Genomic DNA, 16,239 nt, shown 5'->3' with positions numbered 1-16,239 from the left:
AAAAAAGTTTAAAAAGGTGCTACACAGCTGTCTCTCTACTGTCTACCATCGCCAGGGTACATTTATTAACGCTCCATGTTTCAAAGCCAGCAGCTGACCCTGTGCTCAGCTAGGGGCTCTCAATCTTGGCTGTCTCTGACAACTTAGGTCCATTCTGATGATCAGAAACCAATCAGAGTGATTCGTAAATTTCCTAATCATGTGATCATTATGTCCGCTATGGATTCATTATAAAAAAACATTTAACCAAAGTTTTTTTTTTTTTTTTTTTTTTTTGGTCAGCCTATAATAAAAGAAATAAAAGCAAGAGCTTAGAATTTACAGACTAGCATTGCCTGTTAATGCTGAGTTCACAATCTCCAAAACACCCAGATTTTTCCTAATTGATTCCCTATTTTTCCCATTTTTCCCATGTTTGCTTGCACCCCCTCCCCTCCCAATAAATAAAAATGTGGTTTTATTAGGTTACACAAAATATGCCTTACACATTCTTCAATAGACTTTTCTTTGCTGCAATAAATTGTTAATGTACTGGATGAAACACATTGTGAATAAACCATTACTTGGTATTTAGGGATAATTAGGATCTTGTGCAAATCTGCTGATTAAGGATAATGTGGTAGTAGATTAATTCTTCCCTGCTGGAGTTCCAGAAAGAAAGCCAAAAGCATATTATTGGAGTGAACAATGCAGGCTCTCTTACACATGAAAAGATTGCAGAAGTTGATCAATGACTTGCCGCATAGCAGGGATGTATAACATAGGGCGTTCCCATACTGGCCTGACAAAGCACATTTAACATTAAAGTAGACCAGTCTCCTTTTAAAGCATTGTGTTGGATTTAGTAACTTGCAAGGCTTTTGGTCTCCTTATGACATGAGAGACTGTGATCCATATTTTATAATTATACATATTATGTCTATATTGTATCCTTACTAGTTTTTACTGATTTTGTAGCTGACCTATACTATGCGTACTTTTTCTAGCCAGCACAATAAACCTGCAGTTCCTGAAGTAGCACTTAAGGCTTAAAGCTGAATAGGTATGGTTATATTGCAGAGGTTCATTGGTCCGGCTTGTACAAATTTAGATATACATATGGGTCCACAGTGGAAGTAGAGAATCACTATAGTAATCACGCCCACTGTGGTCATCAACATAGTCTTACAGGTCCTTTTCCAGGAAATGCAAGCCATTTTCTGATTGGACGAGGTAGAGAGGCAGGGTAGTGGCATCAACTATCCCCACCTTATACCTGGAGTTCATCTTAATTTCAAAGCATTAAATAATATGTAAACCCAACATTTCATATTCCCGATATGTGCTCAGCTGTACCATGTACTTGTATGAAACAGTAACCTTGTTCTCTCCGTATTGCTTCTTAGTGTGAAATCCCTGGTTTTCCTGCCAGCCCCTCTGATTTCCTATTAAAAACTGACCGCACTAGACCGGAGAGCACAGTTCTCTAACTTTGCTGAGACCTAAGCCTCCTCTACTCCAATAATCAGGCTTGTGCTGACCCCCCTTCCCCACTGGCTCCGATTAACTCAGTCCCCAAATTTCCTTGTTATACAATAGCATGCATTGGTGTTTCCATAGCACCTGACTAGCTAATAGAGACACCATAAAAAAAAGGGGGGGGAAGAGGCTTCTTCGGGGTCCAGAAAAGGGCATTTTGAAGGACAGCGACTTCACAAATTATGTGAGTTTGGTCCTCCTCTTCAAAATTTTTGTTTTAAAAAGAAGGGTTACATAGTTAGGTTGAGAAAATACATCAGTCCATCCAGTTCAACCTATTATGTGTGTGTTTGTGTGTTTGCTGTTAACCGTACATTGTATACCCCTGAATGTTGCGGTCTTTAAGGTGCCCATCTAAAAGTTTTTTTGAAACTATTGATGCTCCCTGCTGATACCACTGCTTGTGGAAGAGAATTTCACATCCTTATCGCTCTGACAGTAAAGAACCCCTTACGCAGTTTAAGGTTAAAACGTTTTTCTTCAAGTTTTAGTGAGTGCCCCCATGTCTTATTGAATTCCCTTTCTCTGTAAAATGTGTTCCCTATGCTAAAGTCACCAGTATGGTATTTTTGTATTGATATCATATCCCCTCTCAAGCCTCTCTTCTCTAGAGAGAATAAGTTCAATGCATGCAGTCTTTCCTCATAGTTAATGTCCTCCCTTCCCCAAATTATCTTTGTTGCCCTTCTCTGGACTTTCTCCAGTTCCAGCACATCCTTTCTTAGTACCGGTGCCCAAAACTGGACGGCATATTCAAGATGTGGCCGGATCAGGGATATAACTACAGGAGTTGCAATTGCAACCGGGCCCCATGCTCCAGATGGCCTGTGCGGCTCCCCTGTACATCTGGATAGGAGGGGCTGTGGGGGCAGCATGTAGAGAAATCGCTGTCCTCCTTTTCTCTATCGTTCATTGAAGGACACAGTCCTCTGATGTGTATAAGTAGGGTAATACCGCCCCCTACAGGAGTAGGACAATAGGCAGAAAAAAATTTCTGGCTACGCCTATGAACACAGTCCCTTGGGGTATACCCTCTCTCTTCCTGCATAGGATGTCAGTTTTGATCTGCCTAGTCAGGAGTGAGGACCTAGTTCCTTGCTGGAATCTTTGGTCCTGGTACTTTTTTATGTAGATTTTGTTTAGCTAGTCTTTTTTTCTCCAGAATTTTTTTCCTGTGAGATCTTCAAGCAATTATGCCGGGCTGGGCGAAAGACTGGACCCCCATATCCAGTGGTCGCCCCAGTCTGGCCATCGAGTGCGTGCAGGCCTTAGCTCTGCGCTGGGTCGGCCACGACATAGTCACACTGGACAGGAACTGGCCCAGCGAGTTAAACGTCTCGCCAGGATGCACACGACAGGGTCTGGGCTTATGTCGCAGCGTTCCTATTTGGACGACAGCCCCCCTACTCCGGTGGCGTGGGGTCCTGTCATGAGATGGCACCCGCCTGTGTTTCTTGTATGGTGAGTACACTTCCCCTCCCAGGACGGATTTTGGGGCGGACGCGGGCCCTCTCTCTGGGATGGTCGGACCCTCACACTCCTGGGTTTCCCTCTCCTTTGTGACCCCCCCTCCTTGCCCCCCCCACCCCCCCTCTCCCACGTGGGGGGAGAGTTCTGGGCCTACCTGAGGCTGGTGCTTGATGTGCAATCCACATGGGGGGGGGGGGCGGGGGGTGCACCGTTCGCAGTGCTCAATTGCTGGTGCGGGGGGGACCTCGGTCGGGCCCTCCAGGGCTGGATGATGTGATAGGGCTGGCTGGGGGTCTCTGTGGGGGGGTCCGATTGCTGCGCTGGCAGCGCCATTTTGTTGTAGCCTTTGTCTGCAGTTATGGAGGCAGCCATCTTGGGGGGGGGGTGGTTTTCGGCCATTTTGCGGTGGATTTTTGCTGGGAAGGCCCGTGGGTGTGCCTGGAGGTGTTTTTTCGGGGGAGGAGCCCCTCTCTTCAGCCCGGGAAGCTTATGGCTCAGGTTTCCTTTTCTGAGCCACGCCTGACCTCTGGGGGGTGCTGTAGCGCTGTGGGGACGTTCCTTTTTTTAAAAAAAAAAAATTCTGTCATTTTTTACAAATTTTGCTGGTGGGTCCTATTAGTGCAACATGGACCCCTCAGACCATGTGTACCCACCTGATCCCCTCACGGAGGCCGCAGGGCCCTCCAGGTTGCAACTGTCCACTGATGTGATTTCAGCGGTCCTAGAAGCTTTTGTGTCCAGGGTGGAGGTGGCCTTTAGAGGGCGGGGTGCGCAAAAATGACCCCCCCTACCCCTGTCTCCTCTGATGTCTCAGACTCTGAGTCTGACCCAGCCACCGCAGACAAGGTTACCCCGGCCGGGTCGGGTACCCCACTAGGTGCCTCCTCTGATAGTGAGGATGAGCTTTCTGCCTCTTCTGCTGCGCTACGGCCTGCCTTTGCTTCAGCCCTTGTCACCGAAATGGTGACTGAATGGGCAAAGCTGCTTCGCCGGGACGTGGAGGGCCAGCCTGTCCCTCCTGAATTTTGGGAACTGTTGGACCAGATTGTGCAGGCGCTGCAGTATACTTTCGATGCTGCGCTGGACATTGCTTCCCTTTTTGGGTCGTCGGTTGTTTTCAGAGGTGGTCATGAGGCTTATGCTCTGGCTGAAGTGTTGGTCTACGGATCAGGCTTCTAAGAAGGCCTTGTCGGAACTCCCCTTTCAGGGGGGCCGTCTGTTTGGGGCTACCCTGGACGACATTATTAAAGGTGTTACGGGGGGTAAGAGTACCTTTCTCCCGCAGGCTTCCAGGGGTAGGGACTCTCGCCATCGGCGGGGTCTGTCCTTTTTGGCTTACAGGAAGTATTCTCGTCCTTCAGGGGCAGCCGATAAGGCAAAGTCCTTCAAGGCTCCCTTGGGTGCTCCCAAGCGTCCCTGGGCTGGGAAACAGAATTCCGGTTCCGCCAGACCTGCAGACAAGACCCCGTTGGCCTGATGGGTGCGCCCTCAACCGTGCCTGGGGTGGGGGACGCCTTTCCCGGTTCTCGGACGTGTGGCTGGTCCAGGAGGTTGTGCGGTCCGGATACAAGATCGAGTTTCGATCTGTTCCTCCGGTCAGGTTTTTCCCTTCCAATGTCCGCCTATCCCCGGGTCGCTTGCAAGCGCACTATGGGGTGGTGCAGGACTTGCTACAGCAAGGAGTGATAGTGATTGTTCCGTACGTGGAACGCTTTTGTGGGTTTTATTCCAACCTGTTCACGGTTCCCAAGAAGGAGGGCAAGGTGCGGCCGATCTTTGACCTAAAGGCACTTAATGTGTTCGTGCGTGCTCAAAAGTTCAAGATGGAAACCATTCGCACGGTGGTGGCTTCCCTGCATCAGGGGGACTTCCTGGCCTTGATAAGACATCAAGAATGCCTACCTCTTCACATTCCGATCTGTGCTGCTCACCAACGGTTTCTCCGTTTCGCCGTGGGAGAAGATCATTATCAATTTGTGGCGTTACCCTTTGACTTCGCCTCCGCTCCTCGGGTCTTCACAAAGGTGTTGGCCCTGGTCCTGGCACTGTTGTGACAGCGGGGGATATCGGTCCTGAGCTACCTGGACGATCTCCTGCATTGCTGTCGGAAAACTTGGGGGTCACCATGCGTACTCTGGAGGAGTTCGGTTGGATCATGAACCTTCAAAAGTTGTCTCTGACCCCTTCCATGGGACTGATCTATCTGGGTCTGACCTTGGACTCGTCCTCTGCCAGGGTGTTTCTTGCTCCGGAAAAACTCCAGAAGATCCAGTCAGCGGTGTTGTATGTTAATGTCCAACAACTGGCCGTCCCTTCGGACCTGTATGAGAGTCCTGGGACTGATGGTGTCCTCCTTCGAGGCGGTCCCCTTTGCTCAGTTGCTCCTTCTTCAAAGGGAGATTCTTCTCGAGTGGAACAAACACCCGAATTCTCTGGATTCTCAGATTCGGTTAAGCCACAGGACCAGAGAGTCCCTGGTCTGGTGGCTTCGGTCCCCGATGCTTCAGTCGGGAAAATCCTTTCTCCCTATATACTGGACAGTTGTCACCACGGATGCGAGTCTGTCCGGGTGGGGTCCTCAATCAGGACTCGGCTCAGGGAGTCTGGTCCCTGGAGGAATCTCGATTGCCGATCAATGTCCTGGAGCTGAGAGCGATCCGGCTTTGCCTGATGCACTGGACCGACCGTCTAAAGGGTTGTCCCGTGCGCATTCAATCGGACAATGCCACGGCCGTGGCTTACGTCAATCACCAAGGGGGAACCAAGAGTGTCCTTGCGGCCCTGGAAGTGGCCGACATTCTACGTTGGGCAGAGCGCCATGTTCCAGCTCTCTCTGCGGTCCACATTCAGGGGGTGAAAAATTGGCAGGCAGATTACCTCAGCCGCCAGGCCTTGGATGCCAGAGAGTGGTCCCTGCATCCGAAGGTGTGTCAGCAGTTGTGCCTTCGCTGGGGCACTCTGGATGTGGATCTGTTGGCGTCTCGAATTAACAGGAAGGTACAGAGGCTTGTGGCCCACTCCCGGGACCCTCTGTCAGACGCCGCATATACGCTGGTGGCCCCCTGGGGCCAGTACCAGCTGATATATGCCTTTTCTCCTCTCAAGTTGCTGCTGAGACTTCTTCGCAGGATAGAGGCAGAAGGGATTCCGGTCATTCTTGTGGCTGCGGACTGGCCTCGTCGCGCCTTGTACGCCGACCTGGTCAGGCTAGTCGCAGACGCCCCGTCGAGACTTCCTCTCAGGGTGGATCTGCTCTCTCAAGGGCCTATCTTCCATCCTGCTTTACATTAGCTGGCTTTGACGGCTTGGCTGTTGAAAGCCAGGTGCTTAAGGACAGGGGTTTATCTGCCTCAGTGATTCCCACTTTGCTGAAAGCGAGGAAGACGACTTCCAGGAAGATTTATCATGGTACGTGGAAGTCGTACATTGCGTGGTGTGAGTCCCTTGGGATCCACCCTCGCTCCTATTCTGTGGCTCGGATCTTGGCCTTCCTTCAACGGGGAGTTGATCAAAAGTTGGCTTTAAGTACTATCAAGGGTCAGGTCTCATCCGTGGCTATTTTCTTCCAGAGGCGATTGGCCGCCCATTCCCTGGTGCGTAGTTTCATCCATGGGGTGCGACACTTGGTGCCTCCGGTGTGACCTCCGCTACCGCCATGGGATCTTAATTTGGTGCTGTCGGTTCTCCAGAGGCCTCCCTTTGAGAATATTCGGGAGGTCCCCTGCTTACCTTGTCTCAGAAGGTGGCCCTCTTGGTGGCTATCACTTCTGCGCGCAGGGTGTCGGAACTGGCAGCGCTGTCCTGTCATTCTCCCTATCTGGTGGTTCACAGGGACAAGGTGGTACTTCGGCTGGATCCATCCTTCCAGCTGAAGGTGGTTTCCAGTTTTCACTTAAATGAGGACATAGTGTTACCTCCCTTATGTCCTAAGCGAAAACATCCTAAGGAATTACTGGATGTTGTTCGGGCGCTTAAGGTGTATTTGGCATCTGAGTCTTTTCACAAGTCTGACTCGCTCTTTGTGCTCACGGATGGCCCAAAGAAGAGGCTGCCTGCGCCTGCTGCGACTATTTCCAGATGGATCAGACAGACAGTGGTGCAGGCTTATTCCATTAGGGGTCAGGTTCCCCCTTCCCTGTCAGGGTGCACTCTACTCGGACGCTTAGTGCTTCGTGGGCTTTTCGCCATCAGGCGTCTGTGCTTCAGGTGTGCAAGGCAGCAACTTGGTCGTCTGTTCACACCTTTACCAAATTTTATAAGGTGGATGTGATGGCATCTGCAGATGCCTCCTTTGGCCGCAAGGTTTTGCAAGCTGCAGTTTAGGGGGCCTCTTGGCTTTCCTTGAGGGTGTTTTTTTTTCAGTTTTTTTTTTTTTTAGGTGGACCTCATCTGGTTGTTCTGAGGTGTCCTGGTTGGCTATGTTGGCCTTGGGGGACTGTTTTTTTCTGTGTTCTGGTTCCCACCCCTCATTTTGGTACTGCTTTGGGACGTCCCTACTAATATACATCAGAGAACTGCGTCTGTCAATGAACGATAGAGAAAATTGGATTTTTGACTTACCGTAAAATCCCTTTTCTCTTAGGTTCATTGATGGACGCAGTACCCGCCCCTCTATTTTTTGAGTGGGTTGGTGTGTTTTTCTCTGACACTGCTTTGATACAAAACTGACATCCTATGCAGTAAGAGAGAGGGTATACCCCCAGGGACTGCCTAAGGCGTAGCCAGAAATTTTTTTTCTGCCTAGTGTCCTACTCCTGTAGGGGGCGGTTCATGGTTTCTTGCATCAGAGGACTGCGTCCGTCAATGAACCCAAGAGAAAAATATTTTACGGTAAGTCAAAAATACATTTTTTCTCCTTTAGCTGCAGGAGGAAAATGGAGGAGATTGGTTCCTCTGTAGGCTGCCCCTGCCACTCCTCCTATATAGTTCACTTGTGTTCTGCTGTCTATGGGCCCCTGTGTGCTCCTCTGCCCCCCCCCCGTGCTCCCTCCCCTCTCCTGCCGGCTGCTGCCGGCGATGTGTCACAATAGAGAACCAGGAAGGGGTCGGTAAATATGTAATTTACCAGCTCCTTCCTTTTCTGAATGGACAGAGTCATAGTCAATGACATTGTAAAGAAAAAAAAAATGATAAAAAAATAATACAGTTAAATTACCAAAAAATAAAAACTACTGACACCAGTGGGTGAACTTCCAGGATGGCAAAGGTCACACTTGCACATGGGCCCTGGCATTCCACCACCCTGGGGAGGCCCCAAGATGGCAGGAAGGGGGCCCACTGCAGAACTTGCGAAAGGGTCCCGCTGCGGGACCATAATAAAGGGCCCTGAAACAAGAGTAAAGGGCCCCAGGATCAGTGGGAAGAGCCCCTGGTTTGAAGAGAAGGGCCCCGGTCAGGGGTCCAGGGGACCCTTCATGGTTTCTTGCATCGGGGCCCTGAAGGTTCTAGTTACGCCTCTGGCCCGGACCAGAGTCTTGTAGAGTGGGAGAATAATCCCCTTTTTTTATACATGCCAGTATTCTGTTGGCTTTGCTTGCATCTGCTTGGTAATATTACTCTTGTACCTTGCAAGGCAAAATGCAAAGATACATCCTGGTGTTAAACAACTTGTAAGACAAAAACATTTGTGTTAAGTTGGTTCTGTGGTTTGGCACATGCCTCAAAAACATCACTTGAACTGTATCTAGTTAGACCTGCTCTATAAATGGGAAATAGCTTTGGTATTGCATAACAAGAATTCTTTGTTTCTGGAAATATGGAATTCCGAAGATCCAGTGGAAAGCCTAGACAGCATGTAAAAAAAAGAACAATATCATTGTTTTAACTTATTATCGTATACTATTAAAAGATCTATTTGTTTAAAACTATTATTTTGGATTTGGTTGGATTCTTTGAGGCTGGCTGCAGCAGACATTGGATCTTGTGACTGATATCTTTGCAATTAAATTCCTAATTATTTGCGGCAACTGTAATTAGAGTAGGCTTTTAATCGCTATTGGCATTTAAAATGTTATTATTTTCATCATTAAGTTGCTGGGGCGGGGCTGAAACAAACTCTGCCAGGGAGATGGTGTCACTGGACTTTTCAGATGATTAAATATGAAAGCTGGTAATCTAGTCTACAGTAATCCACCCAAATTTTAAAATTGGTTTAAATGGTCCTTTTAAATAAAAGTAATATTGACTGTCTAATTCCACCTGAAACATATTGATTCAGTCCTGAGTGGGTGCTGGCAGTACTTTCTGACTACCTGAGGACTTATTAGCAAGATCTTCTCACCTGCTATGGCAAGGGATCTCTAGTTCAGCTGCCAGATCCTCCACTTATTTTCGTTTACAGCTAATTTTAATGGGGAAAGTGAAAAGCCCTTGCCTAGCCTCATTATGTCCAAGGTTCTTGGAATAACTGACAGATACAGGAACCCAGTGGATGAGTCAGTCATTTATCATCTACTGAAATCAAGGCAATGGTAAAGAGCTCATCAGTTTGTATTTAACAGATGTAGGTGCATGTTGAAGGGCATTTCACTGTGAGTCCACCCAACAAATTTGTCAGCCCTTAACCCTGCTAGCCACGCCATTTGTTTAGTTACATGCCTTTATTGGCTAGCACAGCTGAAACTTGTGAGCAAATTTCCCTCTGCCATGTTCCCCCCTCTGTAACAAACTGATTGATCTGTTAAACATTGTTCTTTAAAGAGTTCCTCAGATGTTGTGGAGGATTCAGGGCTCTCACATGTCCTTATACTTCTACAGAGGTCAGATGTAATCTCTAGAAAGGCTTGCAGGCCAGTTTGGTCAGTGTTCTGCATGTCAAAATGTTGGTGCACCCAGAGTGATACTTCAGAGGCATCCTGACCTCTATTGCAGTCATAATATTAAAAGATAATTTTTGTGGGTTTTTTTAATTATTTTTTTTTTTTACAAATGTAGATTACTAGCCGGCACCCTCCAGTATCACATTGTATCTCTAGCTCTCAAAGGATCATAATCAAACACAGAATTTCTGAATAGTCTGTATTTGTATGCAGCTAGGCACACCCCCACTGTTCTTGTGACATTTCACATGCATTAGGATGCATTCACAGTGAGCACTGCATTGTAAAAAATCAGGGGATAGGCTGAGTTTTTGCTCCCTACCTGGATGTTTGGGTTGTCTAACTGCAGTGCAGAAGGGATGTGATCAACAACACTAAAGCAGCCCATAGATGATTTGATTTTCTGGTGGAAGGAAAGAAAATCTCTTTGTTCCCCCAACAACACAAGTAGTGTCGATGGAGGAATGCCTCCCACAGCGCTATTGTGTTTTGCTGGTGGGGGGCTTGGGGAGCCTTCCCAGCCGGCAGAGCACAATGAATACTGTTTAGCGACAATAGCCCCCGGCAGTAATTGGATGTGAAAATATTGACAGGCTGGTTGTATTCAAGTTGATTGATGGATCGACTTGGGTACAATCAGCCTGCCCATACATAAATAGAATCTTGCCCGGACCTTGCTAAACCATTTCGATTCATGTATGGCTTGCTTTAGTTACTGGAGGCTGATAGCTACCCATCAGCTCTAGCACTTTGATATGTTAAACAGTGTGGCAAGTTTTGGATGGAAAGCAAAAATTATCTTTATTTAATCTTTTCTAGGAGCTGTGTTTATATACTTTGGGTAACCTTATTGTGGAAAGTGAGGCAGCACGGCACCAGTTACTCTTACAAGGAATTATTCCGGCCTTTGTGGTGTGCATACAGGTGAGGTGTACTGTATTATTCTATCACTTATTTCCATGATGTATAATACATGGGATTAAGTAGTGAAACAGATTGCGTAATCAATTTTCTATTCCAGTCTCCTCATATGACAGTATTAGAAGCCACTGGATATGCACTTTCTCAGTTATTGCAAGCAAAGGAAGCTCATCAGAATATAGTTCCGTAAGTTGCCATGTTTGACACATACACATAGCAACAGAAACATGTAGACCTGAATGAAGGAAATGCAAAACACAGAGTGGGCCTTGATAAATACATTCATGCTATGGCCAATTCACACCTTGACTTACGTGTGTTGCATCAAAGCGTCCAAAAATCAGACATGCATCATTTTTTACCAAGAAGATTAGCGCAACGCATGGCAGTGCTTTACCATGCCTTGTGTTGCACTGCAGCACGTGTGTTCCTTTAGTTGCCAATAAAAATGAACAGCCTTGCAACTCACTGACACATTAGATTAGATGTTACTATCATTGTTTAACTATAACTAAATGCAAAACTTTTTTTTTCGTTTTGGATAGAATGGAGATGGATTAGAACACCTGTCATTCTTTATAGCTGTCTGTGCCCCTGTTAAGGAGATTCACCCTCTCTATTTGTCCTGTTTACCGTTATCATTGAGGCTCCGTTCACATCTAGGCGTTTTGGGACGTTTTTGGGGAGTTTTTCTGCTCTAGGATCAGCTCTCAAAACGCCCAACAAGACAAATCCTATTCATTTCAATGGCCCCTGTTCACATCTGAGCGTTTTGACGCTGTAAGCAAAACGCCCAACGCTCAAAAAAGTACATGAGCTTCTTTTTGGGCAGATTACAGGCGTTTTCCATTGGTTTCTATTCAATCTAAAAACGCCTGCACAAAAAACGCCTGTAAATCGCGGTAAAAATTGCGGTAAAATCGCGGTAAAAAAACGCACGAAAACGCTACGCTCAGGTGTGAATGTAGCCTGAAAGTTAAAGTAAAAGAAAATCCCAAATTTTGTGTTGTCCCCAGAAAAGTAATTGGGGAAATGCTCCAATAGGACACTAGTCCCGGTGACCTGGGGGTCCCCAAGGAATTTCCTTAATTTGCAGGGATTTCCTCTCACTTACTGTTTGGCTATGGGACAGGAAGGGAAGGCCAATGTCCCCAATGGGACACAAATGGCAAAAATAAACCTTTAGGGGGGTTATAACCCTCCCTTACTATATCCAAAATGAAAACAAAAAAAGTTTTGCCTGTAGTTCTACTTTAAAGCGGTTGTAAACCCAAAAATTGAAAAAACATGCGCGCGGGAGTGATTTTCCGGCAAGCTCCCGGCAAGTAAAACTGAAGGTCCCCCCGCTCTCACACAAGCGCCGCTTGTGTGAGAGCGGCTGCATGCACTGCAAATATCTCCTAAACCGTGCCGGTTTAGGAGATATTAATTGTACCTACAGGTAAGCCTTATTATAGGCTTACCTGTAGGTAAAAGTGTCAAAAAGCGGGATACTACCGCTTTAAGTACAACAACATTTTACATAGTAGAAATCTGACAACAGCGGTAAATACCTGCATATACATATTTACACATGCATAAATATGCCCCAGTATACATACAGTACATTACATATAAATATAATGAAAGCAATAGCCCATCCAAATAATAGGAATGCATTCAAAGTAATGTAAATATTCTAAAAGTAAGAGAAAAGTCATATTGATAACTTTTAGCATTTTATATTATGTCCTGCTAGTTTTATTGTGTGCCTTTACTTAAGCTTTGTATCCTATCAGGATTGTTGGTGAAATATTTAAATGTGTTACCTTTGTTCAGAACTGTTCTAGAGGCTGGACTAACACAGGACATACTTAGACTGTTAGTTTCTGATTCTGAAGATGGTTTTGGGATGATGATTGAATTTGCTTGGTGCCTTCATTACATTGTCAGCAGGTATGTGCATTTAATGTCATTCTCCTAGCTACCTAAAGTGGGGTACACACTATGAGAAAATCGTAAGAAAAATGCCGTATGAGGCACGTTTGTTCAATTTCCTTATAGTGTGTACACAACTTTCGACATCCGATTCAGATTTTCCAAATGAAAATTTCCGAAGGGGCATATTGGCAAATTTTTCTTGTACGTGAACAGAACTAACAATTTTCACCTAATGTTTACTGTTTTCCTATGGTTTTCATATCAGAAATATTTAATCCGAAAGACTGCACATAATCAGAAACGTTAAACCAAAAAAACAAAAAAGCCTTTGTCCGAGAATTTTCATACATTTACAGTAGTACCATCCTCCATTTCGACCTGCTGTGGAACATCAAAGGAAAAAACAGACGATCATTCATCCGATTTTCTTATGTTATGTATTGGGCTTAAGCAAAGTTTGTAAAGTTGGCTTAGAATAGAAACAGCACCTGAAAATGTACAAATATAACTATTGTTGAATTGCTACTATTATATCTGCTTGTTTGTCCAGCATCTAGAAAAATGCCGGGCGGTAGATACCCTTTTCGGTTTTTAGCAACTGTCTTATAATATTTAATAATATAATATTAAATTAAATATTAAAATGGTACATAGTAAATAATTAATATTACCAAAACTAAAATGTCGTTTTGGTAAAAAAAAAAAAAATATATATATATATATATATATAATATGGTAGCATTCAGAATTGCCCCCCCCCCCCCCCCCCCAGCCGTGTCATTCAGAATTGCCTCCACAGCCTGGAAGAAAATCAATAACATTACATATTTAATATGTATGTAAAGCCAAAACTTTTTTTGTTTGATACAGTATGGAAGGGTTAAAACCCTATTAGTTTATTTTTTGCTGTCTGCTTCCTGTTGGTAAAATTTTCCTCTACAACAGAAAATCAGTAGAAATCTCTGCAAAGTGAGAAAAACTCCCTTAGACAGTTGCCAATGGAACAGATATCCCCATTCCAAGATGTATCATTACTTGTTCCAGTTACAACTGTAACAGTTTGTTTTTTCCCTTACTTTCTGTCTTGGTAGCGATGGTCAGCAGGACATATACTGTAAGACAGCAATAAAAAATGGACAGGGGTTCTAATCCTTCCTTACTCTATGCAAAACCAAAAGGAAAAGTTTGGACTATACACTTTTGTAAATGCACAACCTTGTAAGACCAATAATTTTGTTAACAATTGTCATATATTTCTAACTGTAGTTGCTTGGCTTGGTAAACTGAGCTAACCATATATGCAGAATTTGAATGCTCTGGTGTAAAAGCATTTGTGCATAGATTGGTGAGATGGTACCTTTGAGTCAAATCATTCAGAGTGTCTTCTCTCCTTGATGTCAGCGACACCATCATAGGTTATATTTACCACTTATCCCACTCCTCATGTCTTCTCTGTGCAGCCTGCCTGGTACTACACCTCCTCTGTCAGAAATCTTCAATAGATGGCCCAACCGTCAGCCTGTCATGCTGGTTTTCCATTGAAGTAAATGGAAGCCATGGCAAGCATACTTGAAAGGCTTTGGGGCAGAGGCCATGCTGCCTCGGCAGGTCATATTGTGAACATCCTAGATTCAGGGTTGAAGTTAAAAATAACACATTTCACTACTTACCTCTGTTCATGTGGGATTTGATGCCCTGCTAACTGTGTGGCATTCGGAGGAGCAGAACTTGGACAATGAAGACTAGAAAGATCTCTGAGACAGTCCATTCCAAGCACTAATATCGACTAAAGACCGGCTGATCCAATTTAAGATAGTGCACAGAATTTATTTTACAACACAACGACTACATGGTATATACCCTAATTCCTATTCTTGCTGTTGGAGAGGCTCTAGTGACCTTGCTGGATTAGCCCATATCTTTTGGGAGTGCCCTCAGATTAGTAGCTACTGGCGGGAAGTGACCCAGTTTTATATCTACCCTAACTACTATACAGGTCCCTGTAAAATTTGGTGTTTTCCACCTGGGGTTACTTGGCTTTCTGGCCATAAGTAGGGCGGTGTGTACTCTCTTGGGTCTCCTTTTATTTTATGCCAGGAAGGTGATTGTGCTCAAGTAGAAATCAGACACCGCCCCTAATCTGCCCTTCTAGAAGCGTTTAATCAATAAAGGTTGTACCCCTATACAAAGCTACTTATTTGTCCCAGGGTTGCCCTAGGAAATTTGAGAAGGTCTGACACTTGTGGACAGATTCGGAGTGTACAACAGATGATCAGGAGTCCACAGACTGAATTCATTCCCCCCTGATAAGGTTTAGTTTATGATATGAACAAATGTATTCCTCTGCGGGGACTCATATAACATTTGTTCAGGTAGGATTCTAAACACGAGTATATATTCTTCCGATACATTACCCTGATGTGTGGAGAGGGAACAGGAATCTCCTTATGATTCATCAACCCATGAAGTGATTTTTTAAGAGAATGACAGAGTGTGGTGTATGGAAGGTGTGTTGTTTCTTTCCCCCCCTTTTTTTTGGGGTTCTAGAATTGGAGGGGTTATTAGTAGTTCTATGTTTTATGTATTAGCCAGGGAATGCCCAAAGGCTGTTTTGTACCTATACATCTCTATTTTTCAATAAAAAAAAATTTTTCAGAAAAAAAAAAAAAATAACACATTTCATATGACATGGAAAAGAGACTTGAAAAATCTATGTTGATTGAAAGTGAAAAAATTCTAAGACCCCCCCCCCCCCTTTCACACTGAGGAGCTTTGCAGGCATTTTCACGCTAAGAAAAAGTGCCTGAAAAGCTCATGAAAACCAATTTCTATTAAAATCAATTAACGCTTTCACACTGGGGAGATGCGCTGGCAGAGCAGTGAAAAAACTTCTGCATCTTTGAAGCGCTAAAAAAACTCTCAAAAAGTGCTTCAAAAGAACCTTAAAGTGGTTCTTTTGAGTCATGTGGCCTTCAAAAAAGCACACCGCTAACTCCTCAAAAGTGCTTGAAAGCGCCTCAATGTGAAAGCAGCCTAAATGTATTGACCAAATTGAATTTTTGTATTTTATTTGTGTTTTGCTTTTTAACAAATTTTAAGTGAAATACACCACAATACTTTTTAAAATCCGTTTTTTTTTTTCTGTGAGACGGAAAGCTTTTATCAATCAATGTTTTTTTACCATATTAGGAACTAAATATACAGTACATTTTTCAGTCATACATGTTTGTATGGTACAGTAATGAACTTTCTTTTTATTAATAAGTAATGTTTCTTTTTAAAATGTTTGTATCATTTCTCAGCCAGGTAAACAATGCACTGCTGATTTCACAAGGTGTGGTGTCCAAACTGGTACACTTGCTGACGAAACTAGCTGGATTTCTTACAAACACCAGTTTTCCTGGTTCTGAGCTGGTAAATTGATCTAAAAATTATAATTTGTAAAATGAACAGTTCATGATTTGAATTTGTTATCTATGTTAGCTGGCTGTTAATCATAACTGTCGTACACAAATGCTGATGTTCCGGCATTGAAAACTTATAGATGAGAGCTGATGGTGTTTTTTTGCATAAGTCAACAAATTAAATATTC

The 16,239-nt window shown here is 44.6% G+C and overlaps 1 protein-coding gene across 1 annotated transcript in view; it reads left to right on the top strand.

Moving 5' to 3' along the window:
• TMCO6 (transmembrane and coiled-coil domains 6) overlaps nucleotides 1-16,239 on the top strand; it is a 93,028-nt gene that overhangs the window by 56,207 nt on the left and 20,582 nt on the right. Inside the window, exons 6-9 of the mRNA XM_082255002.1 lie at nucleotides 10,626-10,730; nucleotides 10,828-10,913; nucleotides 12,546-12,662; nucleotides 15,950-16,061. Coding sequence (XP_082111128.1) covers nucleotides 10,626-10,730; nucleotides 10,828-10,913; nucleotides 12,546-12,662; nucleotides 15,950-16,061 — 420 coding nt within the window. The remainder of the gene's footprint in view (nucleotides 1-10,625; nucleotides 10,731-10,827; nucleotides 10,914-12,545; nucleotides 12,663-15,949; nucleotides 16,062-16,239) is intronic.

The sequence above is a fragment of the Pelophylax lessonae genome, assembly GCF_965119305.1.
Source record: "Pelophylax lessonae genome assembly, chromosome: 4".
In the NCBI taxonomy this organism is placed as follows: Eukaryota; Metazoa; Chordata; class Amphibia; order Anura; family Ranidae; genus Pelophylax; species Pelophylax lessonae.
This window is presented reverse-complemented; position numbering and strand designations above follow the sequence as displayed.